The 19,919-nt window shown below is 47.4% G+C and overlaps 2 protein-coding genes across 2 annotated transcripts in view; one reads left to right on the top strand and one right to left on the bottom strand.

Moving 5' to 3' along the window:
- Positions 1-364: 364 nt before the first annotated feature.
- On the top strand, positions 365-15,407 carry LRRC48 (leucine rich repeat containing 48). The gene is made up of 12 exons (XM_009871370.1): positions 365-541; positions 1,930-2,046; positions 3,874-4,040; positions 4,633-4,779; positions 5,971-6,090; positions 6,978-7,090; positions 8,404-8,578; positions 11,194-11,325; positions 12,626-12,696; positions 13,452-13,575; positions 15,000-15,131; positions 15,294-15,407. The coding sequence occupies exons 1-12, from the start codon at positions 385-387 to the stop codon at positions 15,405-15,407; spliced, it is 1,569 nt and encodes a 522-aa protein (XP_009869672.1). The 5' UTR covers positions 365-384.
- A 1,116-nt stretch (positions 15,408-16,523) lies between these two features.
- The window catches only part of ATPAF2 (ATP synthase mitochondrial F1 complex assembly factor 2), a gene marked incomplete at its 5' end in the record, with an annotated part of 5,551 nt that continues 2,155 nt past the window's right edge, over positions 16,524-19,919 (bottom strand). Inside the window, 4 exons of the mRNA XM_009871369.1 lie at positions 16,524-17,151; positions 17,785-17,900; positions 19,331-19,443; positions 19,556-19,636. Coding sequence (XP_009869671.1) covers positions 17,014-17,151; positions 17,785-17,900; positions 19,331-19,443; positions 19,556-19,636 — 448 coding nt within the window. The remainder of the gene's footprint in view (positions 17,152-17,784; positions 17,901-19,330; positions 19,444-19,555; positions 19,637-19,919) is intronic.

Raw genomic sequence — 19,919 nt, 5'->3', positions numbered from 1 at the left:
GCAACAGGTGATTGCTGTGCAACGGACCACTGCTGTTCATAGGTGCTGCACAGAATCTCCTTTCCTGACCTATTTTTCTGGCCAAATTCTGGCATTCTCCATGGAAAACACTCAAACATGGTGTGAAGTTCGCACCTGATTATGCCTGGCCAGTTTACAGTGCTGGGGCTGTAAGGCTGTGCTTAGAGTAGCATGAGTGACTTTGTGATAAAAGTCAAGTCTGTCTTTGATATCAGCTGTGGGGTATTAGATCTTCTTAAAGCTCAGCTCTGTTCTTAAGTCCTTGGAATTGTCATGCCTGTTCAATGAATGTCGGAAATCGTAGCCAGGCAGTGATTTTATTTATTTTTCTTTTCTGTCCTTTCAGGTTGATACTATCTAAAAATGAGTCGGTTTTACGACAGCATTGAACCAAACGCTGTTGATGATGAAATGCTTGAGAAAGCCATTAAAGAGCAATGTCCAGAGGACATACTACAGATTGTCGAAAGGGAAGGTATTAACTTTAAGGATGTGACGAAGCTCCAGCTTAGCTTTAGAAGTGAGTATCAGAATATATACTTCTTTTGTTAGGGGGCCATAGAATTAAGCATGAAGTGGCTGACTGGCAATTAAACACTCGCCATTAGCTTGGATTTGTTATGTGAAAAGTAGCATCTGGATGCACATTTTCAGTCGCGCCTGTAAGAAGTGGTTTCATTAGAGCGAGCTGAGTGCTATTGCTGATGGGTAACTCGAAAGCAGCTTAACCTCACGCTATTATTGTCACCGCTATTCTTATTTAACATTTATATTGTGGTGACACCTACAGGCCACAGGCCTGTTGGGCCTTTCTGTGCACGGACAAATCTAACCCTGGGCAGGCTCCGCCATCGCTGGCGATTATGTGAGAGCTATTTGGCAGATTATGGTGATTACAGTCCAATTCGGTGGCTTCCTCCGGTCATCCGTAGCATTATCACAGCTTGCCTCTTACTGTCAAACCAGTCATAAGCTTGCATTCAAAAAATGGAAAGGAAGAACATTTGGCTCGATATTTGAGTATTTTGACGGTATGTAATTTCAGGGGCAAAAATCTGGTTTTGATTATTCATTGCGTGCTCCAGGGAAATAAAGTGTGTGTTAGCTGAGTTCCAGGCTCCCTGTCACCTGATCCTGCGTGTGTTTGTTTGCAAATACAAAATATAGGACTGTGTGAATATTTTGTGCATTTCTGCCTTTGCTCTGCTCTCACTAAACACGACAGCAGCAGGGAAGCTAATAAAATCTTCTGGGAAGCCACTGCGGGGCGAAAAGATAATTGGCAGTCAGAACCTTCTGCGTTTTCTGTCACCTTGGTCCTAATGTTTTGCTGTAGTGCCCGATGACCTGCCCTTGTGATTCTGGTTTTGGAAAAAGCTAAGTGAAGGGATATTGATTAGTTCTAAACTGCAGCCTTTACAGAAAGAGCAGATCCCAACTTGTTCTCCTGTGACGAGAATCCCAGGAGCAGGAGAGTAATTTTACAGAAGCAGTAGCTGGCCACCGCTAGCCTGCAAATGCGGAGAAAAGCAGAGTGTCATCCCAAATGCCCTCTCAGAGCTGGAAAGGAAAATGAAGGTCAAGGCCTCCTAGTAGTGGATTCATAAAGCCACTCTTGACTGCAGGGTCGTAGTCAGCATCCCTCAGCGACTCGTTGGCGTCGCTGATGAGCTGTGTGCACTGGTGCAGGACGCTGAGGTTAACTGGGCTGTTTCATTGAAATCTCATCCAGCCAGTGGACCTCTCAGCTCTCCAGAGCAGGCATCACACGCTACCATAATCTGCTGAAAATCATTTTGGAGGTAAGACTGGACATGTTCGCCTTCTGCAAGAGAGCGTGTCTGCTAAACTGAAAGCTGTCTCACATGAAAAGCAATTTTCTTTTCTTTTTCTTCCCTGTGGCTTTAGATATCCTGCGGATTGATAATCTGGTGCAGTTTGAGAGCCTGACTAAACTGCAGCTGGACAACAACATCATTGAGAAGATAGAAGCTCTGGAGAGCCTGGTTCACCTTGTATGGCTTGGTAAGATACGGGCATATGAGGTCAGATGCCTCCCCAGGTGCAAAGCAATCTGCGACAAAGCCACGATGTCGCCTTCCTTCTCAAACATGACTGATAGGAGCTTTCCCAGGAAAGGCCGTCAGATGTCTGTGTGTTTCCTCATTTTACTGTCAAATGTCAAAATGCCTGAATATCAGAGCTGCAAAACAGCCTTTCAAATGTTTAGAAACTGGTTTTAATACATTTGGCGTGGCAGGAGCAGGAAGCTGAGATTTCAAGGTTGTTTCCAGGCTTTGGATTTGTATTTGGGGGTGATTTTCGGGAACGTTTATGGGAACGCCTCTGTGATTTAGAAGCCTGTATACTGTTTTCAAAGCTAACGCAAGCATTTCAGAGCCTAGAACCCACTATCTTTAACCCTACATGCTTCAGGTCTCGTCATCGTCGTTGTCCCAAGAAGCACCCATCCTTACAGCCTTATGTGACTCAACTGAAAACTCAAGGTGCTGATAACAGCGTCACACAGTGGTGCAGGATTTGATGCTGGGCAAATCGGTGAGCTCACTGCTACATGTGCATTGCTGTGGGCATTCTCTGGCAACTGCAGCCACAGTGCTGGCTGGCAGTGTAAATATATCCTCAGCTGCCTTTGGAAATAGCATGCAGGGCTTCAGTTGGTGAGCACATCTCGAAAAGTCTAATGAATTCTTCTGCCCAATTGTCTGCACTGTTCTGCTGCGCAGATGCCTCATGCGTTTGTGAATCAACAGCTCATCACCACAACGCAAGCACACAGAACAGAAGGTGTTTGGAAGTATCACAGAGTCACAGAGTCACAGAATGTTCGGGGTTGGAAGGGACCTCTGAAGATCATCTAGTCCAACCTTCATCCCAGCATATCTAACCACTACACCACAGCCTCAAGTGCTAGATCTACTTTTTTTTTAAACACCTCCAGGGTTGGTGACTCCACCACCTCCCTGGGCAGCCTGTTCCAGTGCCTCACCACTCGTTCAGTAAAGAACTTCCTCCGAATATCCAATCTCAACTTAGCCTGACGCAACTTGAGGCCATGACGCAACTTGAGGCCATAAGTACACTCCTTGGTTTCATTTGCCCAAAGGCTGCAGTTTTAGCTGCTGTATGAGTGTCTTAACCATCAGGGGCCTGGGGTGATGCAGACAGCTCGTGACCTCATCAAACAGCTTTGGACTCCTGAATCGCTTGGTACCGGCCTGAGGGCAAACGCTGCCCTTAGTCATAATGAATGTAGGTGTCAGGATAGATATTCTGGCAGGATACGAGGAAATATCAACGAGCAAAATAGCTGAAATGAGTATGTGCCTTCGCATGTCTCCATTGACAACAGGGCGGTTGTGAGCATGGGACTGGCGAATGTTTGTCGTTAGGGGAATGACCATAAGGTGAGCACTGGTGTGGCAGGCAAGAGTCTGCAACGAAGCAAGGCAGGAAGTGTCAGGTTTGTCAGAGAAATACCCCCCTTCTAGGGCATTTCCCCAACCCGTTTCTTGTATTTTGGGCTTTGCCTTAAGGTAGAAATCATATGCAGGTTGTGTAAGCGGACTCTGCATGGAATGCCTTCAGCTGCTCCTCTTGCTTAAAAGCTGCATGGGCAGTTGCAGGGAGGAGATGTGCACATCCCTTCCTGACCCAGAGAATGATGATTTAATGCTGAGCCTTTCCTGTGGGACACTGAGCATCCCCGAGGAAAACACTGCACATAAACTCCCAAATCGGGAACCAGGCTAAATGCAAGGTCTGAATCAGGGTGTTTTGGTCAATTTAATTCTCGTTTGTAAAACTCTTGGTTTCTAAACTCTTCCCCAGACTTGTCCTTCAACAATATTGAAGTAATCGAGGGCCTGGATACCCTTGTCAAACTGCAGGACCTCAGTCTCTACAATAACAGAATATCTAAAATTGAGAACATGGACACATTGCAAGAGCTGCAGATTTTCTCCATAGGAAAGAATAACCTGACCACTCTGGAAGACGTGAGTCTATCCTGTCTTTGCGAATGTTCCCTGTCAAAGGATCAAATATTCTAAAACCAACATTTGCCACTGTGTCCGAGTCCCTTCTTAGAGGACAAAATTCTCCTTAGGATTTCACTTCCTCTGGAGTCTTAAGTTATGGTTTTGGTAAGCTGTTCCAGTGTTAAGTGCTTACTACAGCTTTTTCTCTTTTAGATTATTGACTCATGGGGGCCTGGTTCTGTTACTGCTGTCAGCCACGGCAAAATTCCTATTGGTTCCCATGAAAGGAATAAGTAGCTACATATGAGAAAAGGAGGAAGCGAAGACAAGGATTTTTGGGGGGTTCTTTGGAGGGCAGTTTACCAATCTTCGATCCCTGATTTGTCCACGCCATCCACCTTCTCTCTACACCCACTGTTTATATATTCACAATGTGACATTAAGTATTTCCTTTCCTGAAACCATTAGAAACTCATAATTTAGTGCCACCTGTGTTTGGCAGCAGAGCAAGATTATCGCCACATAATTGTAATAAAAGCAAAAAAAATTCAGGGCTGTGTGTTTCCCCAGAACTGGGAAGTACAGCATCATCTCTTTCCCCTCGGCGTAGGTGATCTATCTCAGGAGGTTTAAAAACTTACGCACGCTGAATCTCACGGGGAACCCTCTCTGCGACGAGGAGCGGTATATGCTGTTTGTTGTTGGATATCTTCCAGACCTGGTGTATTTGGACTTCAAGCTTGTGAGTGACACCACGGTAAGCATTTCTGCAGTCTCTGCTTGTGAAATCGGGCACCAGCACCTTCCAGAGCATTTGCTTTGTTGGTATGCCAGCAAAATTCTAGCATTCAGGGCAGGTTCCCTGCAGAAATGAGGCTTACAGGAATACGCAGTGTTTATTCTGCTTCCACCTAACAGCTGTGAACCCGTAGGCCAAATTCTATCAAATCTGACAGAGAGGCAGAGGTGTCAGAGGCACGATGTCTTCACAGATTCTGTGAAAATCGGCAGCTATGTGTGGGAGAGGGGCCTGGTTGCTACAGAGAGGCAGCAGTGTGAGTGCATGCCTTCTCAGAGATCAGAAAATCTTGGAGGAGATGAGTCCCGAGATGCGAATGTGGGGGGAGGGCGGCTTGGTTGTCCTGCTGCTCGCTGAGCGGTTTGTTTCCGTAGCGAACTGACACTATTCAGGTGAGCCCCACTCCTGATTTTTGAGAACAGGACAGTGCATCCGAACTGGTAACCCCTGGGACTGCTTTTCAATCCCAGGGCTCGAAGGAACAAAGAAGGGGTGGGCTTTTCTGTGGTTTGTTGTTTTTGGTTTTGTTTTTTTTTTTAGTAACCAAAGAACATGATTAATGGTAAATTTGTTTGGCACAGAGCAGGAGCTGTACTTGGAATATACATTAATCTTACCATAGGACTGGAAGGGCTTTCCAGGTCATTGAGTCCAGTCCCTGCTCCTACAGATAATACATCATAGAGCTGCGTACTTAAATTTGTCAAGCTCAGTTTTAAGCTAATTAGGTTCTTGCCCCTGCTGCTACCTTGCAATCCACTCCTCTGAAGAGCTTGCTCCCCCTTAATAAATGTATTAAACTCGCTAGCTGATCAAATCAGAGCTCAAATTCTACAAGTCAAAACGGGGCCTTCTGCTAAAAAAGAAAAAAAACAACCCTAAAGATGAGGAAATGGGGAGAGGACAGTTTCCTCAGACTGTATCAGCTCGCACACGCTGAATGCAGAGTCCGAGTAACATGCCAACAAAAATTGGGATGAGGAATGGGTTAGAAACTTCATATGTAGCTTAATAAAAAGCCCACCAAGACATTGAGATACAGGTGTCACTCAGGTACACGTTCTAGAAAGATCAAATGCTTATGGCCAGATTTGTTGAGCAATGCTGGATAATCTAATAAAAGATATTTCCTTTGCTTGCATTTCTCAGCGAGAAGCTGCAGTTTTACAGTGTCGAGATCGCATTGAGCTGTTGGAACATGAAGAGGCTCAAGCCCTGGCTCAGTTGGAAGAAAACCAAGCAAAGCAGAAAGAGCTGGAGTACCATAAGGTATGTTTTCTCTGTCTGGTTGTATATTGTCTTGGGAGGAAGAAGGGCAACACATATTGACTTCTCTTTTACCTGCTTGAAGATTTAATGAGCGGTTAACATCGACTGTGCTAAAACTAAGGCTAGGATTAATCCCTGTGATCTCTGGATCTCATCTTTTGATTGAAAATAGGAACTGGGGCAGAATACACATGATGTAGGGGAACATCATTCTCTTGGCTGAACAATGAAACTACAGATATAGACCCTGCAAAGCTAAGTAGTGAATCATACCCAAGGATCTTACCAGCCTGATGTGAGATTAAGAGAATTACAGGTCTCAGGTCAGTGTTAGCATTTTCATGGTGCAGTGGCTTTTTCTTCTCCTTCACACTAAGTCCGTGCTTAGTTTTATGGTTAAACTCTTCAGGGCTTTCAAGAGATCACTGTAAGTCTTGTGAACAGACTGAAAACAAGCCCAGGCAGAATGGGGCTTTCAGTTATGGTCTGGCTCTGTATTCCAGACCTCTAGAAGATCAGACTGACCAAAGAGCAGGAGGCGCTTAAGTGTCAGGGATGACACCTGCAACTCTTCCCTCTGCCCCTCCCACAAGTCCACTGACTCCTTATCTGAAAGGCTTGATAGCGTTGCAGTACGTGGTTGTATGTGATATCCTTTTATATGAGATTAAACAATGTTCTCTGTCCTTAGGCTGGAGAGTTCTAGCAGCAAAGCCAGGTGTGAACCCGGATGGGGTTCACTCCAGTTGCAGGGAGCTTTTGGTTTGTCTGTTGTGCTGGTATCACTGTGTCTGGGGGTAAAGTGCTTGTAGGAGAGACAGATACAGAAGATTGGTGGCAGGCTGGCATTCTTTATTTTCCTTACATTGCTCTGATTCTCTTCAAAGGCAGCCTTTGTCGAGTACCTGAATGGCTCGCTCCTGTTCGACAGTGTGTATGCAGATGATGCAGAAGCTGCCAGGCTGGCGTCCCTCCCTGGAGCGGGTGAGCTGCTGGAGGCATATCCTTCCTGGGTTTAGAGTACCTACAGCTAAAACGTAAGGCCTTGAGTGGAGGAGGAGGTGCATCCACAGGGACTCTTCATCCGTTGCTTTTGTCTGGGGCTGAAAGCTACATTGATCTAAGGGCTGAGACGGTCTGTGTTCAATTTTGGAATGGTACCAAAAAAACCCACTGCAAGCCTGTGAGACCACCGACAGCTTTAAGGCTTGGTATCTGCTGAAACGTGAGAGCTACAAACAAAGGGTTCATATTACTGGCAAGCAGGCCAACGCGACTTGAAACACCCCGTTTATAAAACCACTCGTTTCTATCACCAACAGGTTGTGAGATTCCAGCATTTTAAATTCTCACCGTTGTAATTACCGTATTCCTTGTCCTTCGCTTGAATCAAACACAATTTCGGTAGCCTTCTTTTCTGACCCTTCAAGAACCAAAGGCTTTGTACTTTCTTTAAGTCTGGAATCCACTTAAAGTTTAAAATGAGCTATAAGATAAATCTCTGTCGGTTAGATTGCAAGAGCACAGTCGCTAAAATCATGTTGAAATTGAAGTGTTAGGAGATAGGAACAGACTAATCAGAATGATATGAGGCGCATATCTCACAACCTGCCAGAGCTGGCAACATGAAGTTTTCAGGCCAGCACTTTTTTCTGATCATTGCTCCTAGGCAGGGGATCAGAAAGCAGACACTTTTTTTCGTTTCTTTTTTTTTTTCTCATTCAGATTAATAGAGCGTTGTCAAGGCCAGTAAGTTGACCTTCCTTAAAATTGCATTACACTGCTGGGGAAAAATGCATCATGGCTTAACTAAAAGAGGCTCTAGAAACAATTCCATTGCCAAGATAATAGCAGGAGAAAAATTGACGTTATTTTTGTGATGCTACCAAGTCAGTAGTTTATTCTGTGCTCTGGCTGTAGGCTCCAGAGCTGTATTTATTAACTACACACACACTATATTCACACTTGTGAAGACAGATAGGGTTTTATGCTTCATTCCACTGCTGTGTCAGAAAAGAGTCAGAGAAGTATATGTATTTCCTTTTTTTTTGCCTCAAGGCCTTTTTCCCCTTCAAGTTGCCACAGCTTTCCCCTTTATGTAACCTTTAAGGTAGTATAATTTTTATATATATATATGTACAGAAAATGTGAATGGGTGACCCAGGATACTCGAGAGCCTGCTCTCAGCAAGAACCACGGAGTTCACATCACAGTGGCTTGTAGCTCTTGTTGCTCAAATTTGCAACGAATTTGTAGAAAGAACATAGCATGTTGCCTCACTGAACAAGCAAAATGCCTTGACTCTGGTGTCACGTACAGGGAGGAATTTGTCTCAGTTTGTAAGAACCTGTTTAACTACGGCCTGAAAGAGCATGAAAAACGAGAAGCTGAAGTCTCTGATTTCCACAAAAGCCTTCAGGAAGCATTAACAGCCAACGAGCAAGAAGGCAGGAAACTAATCCTAGACTTTGAAAGTCGGAACAAAAGGGTAATGTTGTTATACTTTTGTTTGTTTGATACGGGATTTCTCTACATCCTATGCCAGCTTTCAGTTTCACTGAGAACGAGGATAACTCCATTAAAATTAGGATAATGGTTCTGGATTTACACTGTTGTAATAGCAGTTGGTACGTGATCCCTAGTAGCAGAATCACAAAGTGGTTGAGGGTGGAAGGGATGTCTGTGAGTCATCTGGCCCAACTCCTCCTGCTCAAACAGCACCACCCACAGCAGGCTGCCCAGGACCATGTTCAGACAGCCACTGAGGGCTTTAACATGTAAAATATTCAGTAAGTAAAGTAAATTAACATGTCATAGTGTTATCTTATTGCCCACAAAGTTAAAAGGTCCTTCAAGGCATTACAGAAAAAAAGTGGCTAAACATGGTGGGGCTTTTTTTTACTTTTTTTTTCCTCCATCCAGAAAAGTTACCTGTCTTTAAGAAAAGGGGAAATGCTCAACTTTTTGTTTAAATATTTTTGATGCAGTTGATTTAAAAAAAAAAAAATCAGATTTATTGCCACTTCCCTTCTCTTTGAGGCCTCCAATATCTCTTCCTTCACTGAAAAATGGGGAAGGGAGGGGATTGCAGAGCATTCGGTTCGTTTTCAAGTAATTTTCTGCTTCAGTTCATTTTGTCGACAACAGCTCAAAGAACTTCAACACACCAAAAAAAAATAGCTAGAGTTACTGTAATGTGTTTCTAGTCCTTTTAAAGCAGGAACTATCTTTTTTCATTCTGTTGCCACCCATTGTGGCTGCAAAGGACGTAGCTTCTAGCTGGATGGATCCCTTTCTGACCACGTATAATAGCTGGATCATTATTCTGTTTCCACAGAAAAAATAAGGGGAGGGGTGAAGCCTGGTCAGAGCGTCAGCTGAGCAGAGCAGGGCCCTGACAACTGACAGCAGGCAGAGTCACGAGCGCTGGCTGCCTTTGAAAACCGGGTCACTTTTATTGAGGTGCCTCGTCACCAGCTGACAGCTGGCTGAGTCACTCTGCGCCCAGGTCCTTGAACCTTGCTGACTCATGGCTGGCAAACTCAGCTCTCATCGGGACCTGAGTTTGCAGCTTTACCAGAAGTTAACACAGAAAGCTTGAGGTGCATATTTGGTTAACCTGAGCTTGAATTCCCACTATACCTTCCATTTAAAAAAACCACAAAACTATGAAAACCAACCAACAAAAAAAAAACCAATATAGAATCAAAACCCAAAGAAACAAGGTTGAGGCCAGATTTTGGCCCTTCCTCTTTGCCTGATAATCCCTGGAATTGCTCAAGGCCAGGCTGAATGAAGCACTGAGCAACCTGATCTAGTCGGTGATGTCCCCGCCACGGCAGGGGGGTTGGAACTAGATGATCTTTTAGGTTCCTTCTGACCCAAATCATTCCATGATTCTATTCTGTAATTCTGTGATCTTCAGGCTCAGCTACAGATTGAGCTGCAAGAGCAGGACACTGTGGTCAACCTAATGGTTTTCTTGCAAATACTGGAGGAGAGGTGACAAAACCAAACACCGTATTTTAACAGCATTTCCCCATGCACTTAGAATTGCCTGAGGAATGCAAAAGGTGCAGAGGTTCCAGCAAACTGAAATCTGTAAGGCGCTGTTTGTCTCGCTGTAATCCTTTCACGTAAGCTTGGCTAACCTGTAAAAATAACTCCGCTCTCTGAAGTTGGTTTAGGAGCAAAGAAGCATAAAGGCCTTAAACTTTGAAGTTACTGCTCCCAGAGGTGCAGCTCCAATGGCCGGGGAACTTTTTGAGCCTCCTAACTTGTTTACGTTGGAAAAGAAGATATCTCGCTCTCCTCTTCCCCCCTTTTGATGCTGCAAATTTGGGTAATCTAGTCTTGGCAACGATTTTCCTCAGAATTCGCTATTTTAGCCTGTTCCAGTCCCTCTCAGGAGAAGTGGATTAGACATCTTTAAACCACAGAGATTTTTTTACTCCTGTTCATGTTTGATTGTTAACTTATTTTAAACAGACTTGAAAATAACACCTTGCTCAGCACAAGAGGATTTTTTCTGATCCGAGAAATCATAAATCTTGTCTGATACAAAACTGACGTCAATATTTAATTCTGAAGGGCAATAAATCCTTGCTGTAAGAGGAAGGCAGGCAATGGTAGGTATTCCATATTCAGAATTCTAAATCCTGACCCTGCAGAGGTCAATCAAGATTCTCCTTGACATGAAGGGGATCAGGATTTAGGCCTGAATTTCCCTCTGCAAAGTAATTGTTAATCTGTTCTTCATAGCCAGCAACGTCAAAAATCTAATTTTTAAATTTTTTTTTTACTCGAACCGTGTCAGAAGGGGAACCAAAGTTGGAAGCATAGAAGGGGCAAAGTCTTCTGCTGACTGGAAGATGAGGAAGCGTTTTCTCCGATTCCACCGCACTGCCCCTGGATCGTTAGTGCAGTAGCAGACCTCAGCACTGTTGACTACCCAGTATGTAAATCTGGAGGCTTCCTGAATCATCACATTTCATTTCAGCTAATCAGCAGCAGGAACTTTCCTCACATATGTAACAAGTTTAATTAAATTGCGATGGAGTGCTGAACACAAACTATAAGTAATTTATGTATCTCTGGGTTTAGAGGCTGGATGAGATTGATAATGCCAGTGGTGATGATATTGCTGAGTCTAAACGAGCCGAGTGCAGGGAGGACATACTTCAGCTGTCAGAAGCACTCATGACCTTGGAAATCCTGATAGCTGACCAGCTGGAGGTAAGGGGCAAGCACACACTCCTGAGACCTCACATCCAGAATGCTGGGGGGGGTCATTTTTTTTCTGTTGCCATCCCCTCTGTTCAGCAGCCCGCTGCACAAAGAGGGGGGCACGGGTCTTCCAGGCAGGCTAGTGTTTCTTCTCCGTCATATTCTTTCCCTGCTCAGAGTTGATCTGGGTGAGATCAGGCCGCAGACATTGAACCATTGCAACAGATTTCTGTTTCTCAGAGCTGAGTGCACTTATGTCCTTCACATCTATCCAAGCTGATTTCCTAGACTTTAGAGAAAGAGACTTGAGGTCATTCAGTCGTTTTAGAGGTCTGCCTAGAGAAGTCGCTGCATAGCATGGGCTATGCATTTGGGATTCCAGAGGTGTAATTCTTTGAAGCTGATCCTTGCTATGAATAAGATTACACACGTTCCTGCTCAGCTTACTGCATTTTCTTGCATAATAGAAGCCTTTTTTCTCCCCAGACTTTTCCTCAAAAACTAGGGCAGGGCTGCTAATGTGCATCTTCATTTCTTTCTTATTTATTTTTTTTTAAGTAATCTGTTTTCAAATTAGCAGCCAGGAGCTGCGGCCTGTGCGAGCAGATGCAGCAGTTTACTTTTGTGAAAGCAGCAGCTCAAAATGGATTCCTCACTGCATCGGAATTGTGCCTTGTAGTGTTTTCTGAATTGGTCCTCACGTATCTGCAGTCATTGATGGAATGAGCAGAAGCATTTCTCCCCGGGTGAAATGCAGAAGCATTTCTCTCTTTGGGTGACTGTATTTGAACTGTTGTGTCAAGACACTTAAGGGCACCACTTCACAGATTCTCCATCAGCCATTTTTGAGAGAGGTAATAGGCAGCAGCAATTTTAATTTCCAAAGGCTAAACCAAAAGCCGCAGTAAGCCCAGGCATTCGTCATGGTTCCGACAGGAGGGTTTTTGTGCATCCGAGGAGGTTACAGCATGGCAATCTGCAGGAATACAGCAGTCTCCGTGCCGTCAGCATAGGTCAGAGTAAAAAAAAGGATCAGTTGGCTTGCTCCAGACACCAGGTGAAGATATCGTTCAGTCAGCTTGCCTCAAATAAACTGATTCTGATTTTCTGTCTCGCAATGAGCAAAGAAAATCTTGCAGTGCTTTCAAAACACTTTAAATGCTTGAGGCAATGCAGTTTGTGACTATGCTAATAACAGCAGTGAGTCCAAATTATAATCAGTTGTAGATTCTGCCTGGACTCCCTGACTCCTTTTTATGTTTATGCAAGTTTTCATTGTAATACTTCCTCTTTTTCCCCTTTGTTAAAGGAACGAATAGAGAATTTTAAAAGAAACATTGGAGTCATAGCATCAACATTTACTGAAAATATCAAAGGGATATATCCTTTTGGCAGTATGTTGGCCTGGAGCTGCCCCTGCTGTATGTATGTCTCACCTCTAAATCCAGAAATAAGCCATGAGTAAAGAATTTGATTCTTATATTTTGTTATTAACAGAAAAGATCTTTTCCCAGCTTCACAGGAACAGTCATGTAAAGCACCCAGCTTCTTTCTGGGGAGACTCTGGAGAACACAAAAAGACCTAAGTTCTGTACCGAAAGTCTGTAGGACTTACGCAGCTTTCTCCTCCTTGAGAAACCTCCTTTGTTCTCCACAAGCCATGACACAACCCTGGCAAGAGCTGGTTAGACTGTTTTCTACGTACATTCTTGCCGTAGCAGCCAACGACATTCCTGTTGAAGTCATTTTTGTGTTCTCGATGTCTTCTGGAACAAAGTGAGATGAGAAGAGCCAAGTGACAGGTAACGCTTCATTCAATATAGAAATCTGTTGGCCTGGTGCAAATAACTGCACCATATTCAGAGTTCAGCTTATATCCTGCGAGGTCTCCTTCAATTTCTTTTGCAAACCTAGGCCCACTCTTGGTTCTGTGTTAGTATTTGACAGCAAGGGTGAGACCTAATATGTGATTAAGAGCAGAAAGTGTATATCCTGAGACCACAGCAGCTTCTGGCAGCAGCAAGACTCTTTCCTGCAAAGACCCACCATGTGGACGCTCGGTCTCTAGTGACAGGAGGTCACTTAATCTCTATAAGAGTGGTGTGGTCAGCTTTTTCCTTAACTGTCTTCCATACGATGACCCAGTGCCGGGACCTGGAAAACCGTCACCATGCAAAGCTGCTAGAGATCTCCGTCACCGCGCTGGAGAAATTGGCTGAGAATGACCTTGACGAAGATTTGCCAGATGATGTTAGAACGGTGAGGGCACAAAAATATTCATCCCTGCTAGGGATGAGGAGGTCACAGCCTCTTCTCAGAAGGGACTGGGTTTCCAGGAGGCTCGATAAAGTCATGGTAAAACCAGAGCATAACCTCCTCTCTAGAGGCCCCAGCTGTCTGGCTGAACTGCAGTGCTGCCGGACACCTCCGCTGACTAGGACAGAGGAAAACTGCACTGCAGCTTTCCCTGGGCGCTGCCAGAGCTGGTGGCTGCAGCCCGGGAGAGGTGCTGAGGAAGCCTCTTCTCCTGCCTCCAGCACAACTCATTCTCTGGCTGATTTCCAGACAGCCTCAACCCAGCAGGCACTCAGGCAGTGTCTTTGCTGCACTCACAGCTGGTTTGGTTCAGATTCTCTCTGCTGTCCCATGAGAATCTGAACACTGCTTTGGCTTCCTCGCACCGGGGCTGTTTGCCACCGTGGTTTCAGAAAACCCTCCCTAGAAGCTCCCTGGCTCATGAGCTGATCTGGAGGCAGGACATGACATTTCAAAGGGAGCCTTCCACCGCGCCCTTGGTCTCGCTGTGGTAGCAGAGATCCCGGCAGCCTTTCAGAAAGCACAAAGATCATTGCAGCGCGCCAGTCAGCAACGCCGCTGACATTTCTGCCTCCGTTATTCCTTCATTTAGTGGCTAAATGACTCAAGTTTTGCGTTCGCCGTGGTTTCGCTCTGTCCAGATTATCCCAGGCCCCCATTACTCCAGGTTATCCAGAGCTGACAGACACAAAACAGACCCCTGAGCCCCCCCGGGGAGCTCCCTGCTTTATGGCCTGTGCAGATGGCTGCAGTTCCGCACCGTTGCGGCGTGCCCATTTTGCCTCGCTGCCATCCATTTCTGCGGAGAAGCAATCTTCATTCGTTCAGCAGCTGCACTTGGCCGCGGGAGGAAAGTCATTACGGTTTAGTGAAGCCACCCTCTGTTTAGAGCCACGGGGGAAGTCACTGCTTCGATTAGAAGCTGGGACTCTCCAAAAAATGAAGATTTACAGCCAGTGCCACCAGTGCAAGGGACCCTTCCAAGTGCAATTTTCCACTTCCCGCACCTGCTGGGCCAGGCGTGCTGGAGCATATGCAGCCTTGCTTCAACACCAGCTGCCCGCCGGGGCCGCCACGTGCTGCGAGGCAGCCCTGTCCGCGGCACAGCCCTCAGCAGCAGGCGCTTGCTCCTTGCCATGAGGGTGCTGCCTCAGTTTCCCCGCCTGCACTCGGGATGTTACACCATAGCGAGGCCCCTTGCGAAGGGTAAAGCACTGGATTCCCTCCTGATGAGTAGGGCTTTGTCTGAAAGAGAAGGGTGATTTTCTTCCCCTGAGCGCTTCGGTTACTGTGCTGCGAGTTCTGAGCTCCGCTGCTTTCGCTGCCCGCCCGCTCCCCTCCTCTCATCCGGTCACGTTACCTCCTAGCTTCTTGTGGACAAAAACACCATTGTCAACGCAGTCAACACGTCCCACAGCATCTGCCTGCAGAAGATTGATAAGCGAGAGAGCGACATCCTCACCAACATCTACCAGTGGCAGGCCTCCATGACAGAGAAGGTAAGAGACCCTCACGCTCAGGGGGACGGGGCACAGACAGATCTGCCCCTGGGGGTAGGGACACTGCTAGGAAAGATGTTCCCCAACCTTTGCTGGAGCCTTCTGGGCTCCAGGGACCCCGGGCAAGCCTGCAGATTCATTGCTTGGTTTCAATCTGTCCAGGTTTCCCAAAATGAGATCGCCAGAAACCGCGACCGTGTCAAAGAGATCACTCATTACATCAACACTCTCCAGAAGGAGCTGGAAAACACAGAAAACCTGGAGCCAGTGGAGTAGGTCTGCCATGGGTGGGGTGGCTGCTTTAGCTGGGGGCACGTGGGACAGGGCCTGGCAGCAGGGGCCGCCTGCCTCTCTGTGCCTGAGCTGCCCGGGACATTTCAGGCCAAAGGCATACTTCTTCCAGCCCACTGTAAACTCCAAATAAAAGGCACTTATTGACTCTGGAAAAGCACACAAAGCCCTATCTTCCATCATGGTGGCATGAAGCTCGTGCGGGCAGAGCTCAGACCTGGGCACGAGGGGTTATGGATCAGCCACGAGCCGATTGAACAAAATCATCGTAACGTATCATGCCTGAAAGCTTTGGTACCTGCAAGCACAGTGGCAGGAACCCGCGAGCCCCCGGCGTGCCGCAGCACCCCGGACCGGGAGAGGAGCGCTCTCCATCAAACCACCCCCAAGGTAACAGCAGGTTTCCACCTCAGCAAGCACAAGGCTGGTGGGGGCTCCGCGTGCCGCGAGCCTTGTCTTCTCACCGCCTCTTGCAAAAGCAGCTTTCTGCAGCGTGAACAGAGCAGCCCCCAGCTAGCAGGAAGGGAAATCGATGGTTCCACGGGAGCTCACACATCGCCGCTCATGACAGCCAAGCGAGGAGTCATTAATTCCCCTCCTTGCTCAGTGACAGCAGCTGCTACGCTCACTTGTGGGCAGCTTCTGAAGAACGATGCTGGCTGGGACGCTGCTGCTCGAGGCAAGCGGCAAGGAGAAAGGTGGGAAGGTTAAATGAGAAGGTGGCTCCATACACACTCTGGGGAAGAGACTGGGTCTCTGAAAGCGCTGTGGCTGGTGCTGCCTGTCGTGCAGATTTAGCTCAGAGTACCCCCTGCTTTTGAGGATGGCAGGAGTCCAAGATTTCCCCCTCTTGCTCCAGGACTGCGCAGTCGGCTCCCTGCTACTCCTTGGCTGCAAGGATCAGGCACCCAACATGGAGAGCCTCACACAGAGATGCAGAGGGAGCTGATCTGTTTGGTAGTTGGTATCTTCTCAGCTCTGCTCCACGTTTTGGGTTGGTGTTTTTGCCTGCAGCCACCCCAACACCTGCCTAGAGCCTGGCAGCTCCGGACCTATGCCACGGCTTGGTGATTAAAACAAAGAAATACTCAGCAGCAATGGCTTTCGGTATCTAGCAGGGGCGTGCCTTTAATCAAACACAGAGACCCTGGTGTTACATACAGGCACACTGAGGGATGAAGAACAGATGCAATGGAGTCTGTTTTCAGATTTCCATAACAAGTGTGTGTCAGGAGCTGGCAGCTATGAAGACGTGTGGCATATGCTGGGTATGTCTGTGCCGCGCCCTGCCCGGGAAGCTCTTTCTTTTGTGGCAGCTCTTCGGATGAGTTACAGACACCGCTAACAGACAGAGCTGCTGTCTTGGGGATGCAGAGGAAGCTCACCTTGACCTTTCCTCCTTGTGGGCTCCAAACTGCTGGCGCTGCACTGCGGTACGCAGTCCAAGCAAGCAGTTGCTCACAAAGTCGCAGCTCCTCAGTACTAGGCTGGTCCCAGGACGGACGTGGTGGCAGGGGAGCGGTCACCATCCGCTGGCTCATGCCAGCAACTCCCAGTCGGGCGTTTTCCTCCTGCGCCCGGCCCCACCGCCTCAGTCCTGCAAGAGCTTGTGTTTTACAGTCGAGCTCTCTGAACAGAGGTGAACAAAGAGAGTCCCAGCTGCCGCGCGAGCCCGCAGCTCGCACAGATCGTAGTCGTGGGCCCACTCCACGTTGCCCCACCGTTGGATCTGAAGGAGAGGAGGAATGCCAATCAGTTCAGAGCAGGATTATACGTAGAGCTGCTCAGCAACTCTCAGCCTCCCTTTTCATGTTTGTGAAACATGGGTAATCCCCCAGGAGCTGTACTGATCACTGCCTACAGGGGCAGGGAGATCTCCAGATGAATCTGGTGGAAACACATGCTTCATCTGTACTGCAGTCTGAGGCAAAAGCCCCTTAAGGCGAGGATGAAAAGATTCCCATCAACTTCAGCCACTTTTGAGTCAGGGAGAGCTTCATACCGGGCCACTTTCCAGCAAGCAAGTTATTAGCCTGGTGTCTACCAAGGCCTCCAAGTTGGATAACCAACAGCAAGTGAAGCCAGCCACGACTTCGCACTTCAGATTAAAGAGGGAGAAAAGCAGCCATCTGGGTTCTACAAAAAGAAACTGGCAGCCCTGAGAGCATTCTGGGCTGTTGTGCCCATGGTGTTGCTCAGCAGCAGCACACTCCAAACCCTCTCAAACAGGAAGAGTGGCAGAGTGGAACCTCTCCTGCAGTAGCAGGCTTTTCCCTTGCCAGTTATTTGTGGTGGGAGATGCATTTGTCATGCTGAGATTATTGCTATTTGAATTATAGGGCTGTTTTGTACCATAATTTACCTGGTATTCTTCCTCCAGGCGAGACAGAAGCACAGCTTTCTCTACTGTAATGTGCCTGTCAATCAGACCCATGGACAGAATCAGAGATTTCAGCTGGGTGACTACATATTCTATACCTGGAAGGGAATAACACAAACCAAACAAGATTCATATTTGTGTTTCTGGGTGTTTGGGTTTTTTTTCTGCAGCATTACAGCAGCATCTTCACACGCTCTGAAGAGACAGCCAAGGTGTGGTACCTCCCTCAGGGAGGTCACAGGGCCAGTGATCCTCCCCTCACTTGCATCTGGGCACTTAAGCCTCAGATCTGCAGTTAACAGTGGACACAAAGAGCTGTTCTGGTCGCTGTCACCACAGTGACAAAGGCTGTGCCTTGGAAACTGCCTCCTTTTATTCTGCCACAAACCCTCCCTGCGCAAAGGGAAGAGATTACCCATCCAGGCCTGAGTATTGTGGAGCTCAGCTGAAAGACCAGCCTGAGACTGACTCGGATACTGTTTGATGCTAAAAGAGCTGTCCACCTCTACAACCTCTCCTAGAAAAATCCCGTGCAGATGTGTGTGGTGTGCTGGGAGAACTGGGTGGGCAAAGGACACAGCTGCTGAGCTCGGCTGATAAAACACACCTGCCACACCACCAGCTACGGGCTTGCAAGACACCCCCCTCCTGAGGGGAGGAGAGCGAGTGAGTCCCTGACAGCTGAGGGACCTCAGCAAATCCCACAGACACAGCCAGGAGGAGGAGAGCTCAGAACACTGAGCTGCTGAGCACTCACAGTTCAGTTCCAGCCGATAGGAAATGAAGGTGCCCGCACATGGACAGGGTCTAAAGAAGGAACTGAAGTCAGTCTCAACTTGGGCTACCACCAGAGGCCAGACCTTGAATTTCACGTTAAAAGTCAACCAGCTGCCCAGAGGCACATGCCTTTCCCTTCTACTCTGCCTACCTGTATTACAAACTGTGAGGAAAAGAAATGATTCATCAAGAAAGAGCTTTACAAGGGGTAACAGAAAGGTGTTGCAAGTCCTGTCCCGGAAATCAACGTGATCAACTTCCCTTAGCTGCAACGCTGGTGTCTTTTTCTGTGGGTTTCACTGTGTGCTGCTCATTCAAGTTTTGCACTTGAGGAAACGTTACTTCATTATCTTTAGTTGTCATTCAACAGCATCAGGTAAGATCAAGTGAGATATAATGGTGAAACAGTGAGAAGAGTACACAGAACCATGGGCACTGAAGAGTACTAAACCGTGTTTCTTTTCCTGGTAACAAAGCTGGGGACTAAGTCACTGGAAGTTTTGGCATGAAAGAAGTTATTTGTGCTAGGGCAGAGCTCAGTCAGCCCCTGAACACCAGTGGTACTGAAGGGTGAGTCCCCACCCTTGGCATCTAAGGGATGAGCTCGGAGATTTAAAACATAAACCTCAACTCTTTGAATATCTCAGCAGGAGAGGAGAAACATTACAGTCGCTTTTCTCCTCTGTGGAGAGGAACTGCCTCCTCCCCGGCAGAGCCCAAGCGGAAGGTTCCCCAGCTCAGCCCCTCTCACCTTGCAGGGCCCACATGTTGTAGGACGCCAGGTGGCTGACAAAGGTCTCCTTGGTGCTGGCTGGGATGTTTGGCCCCAGGATGCTCGTCGAGGAGCCAATTTCCACGTTGTACCTAGAACGATCACCCAGCCCCTTAGAAAAGCACAGAGCTGGCGGACCTTGCAGTTCTGAGAGTCATAAGCTGGGCAGGGCATAACCACCCAAAAATGTCCTTGACCTCTTACCTTTTCTCAGCCCAGGCAACAACGGGATCCCACTCGTTCTTCTGCAGCTCTGCCAAGCCGGGCGGCTCCTCCACACGATAGCTGGGACATCACAGAACAAAACCACACTGCAGGTTCGCTCCCAGGCTCCCGGACTGCTGGAGCACAGCCCTGGGAAGGAAGCTGCCCCCTCCCCAGGCAACAAGGGCCTACTGTCCAGCCAGGCAGTGGCAGCGGGAACAATCTCTCCCACTCTCCCCTGAATTCAGAGATTTTTATTGTTCCAGGAAGGACAAATCTATGTTACTACAAAACACAGCAGTGAACCGGCCAACTGAAAACTGTGGGCAGCCCCAAGCCAGCCATGAGATGCAGCAAGGTTTAG

Source organism: Apaloderma vittatum, unplaced genomic scaffold (genome assembly GCF_000703405.1).
Source record: "Apaloderma vittatum isolate BGI_N311 unplaced genomic scaffold, ASM70340v1 scaffold15776, whole genome shotgun sequence".
NCBI classification, from domain to species: domain Eukaryota; kingdom Metazoa; phylum Chordata; class Aves; order Trogoniformes; family Trogonidae; genus Apaloderma; species Apaloderma vittatum.
The sequence above is the reverse complement of the archived record's forward strand: the minus strand, read 5'-3'. Positions and strand labels throughout refer to the sequence as shown.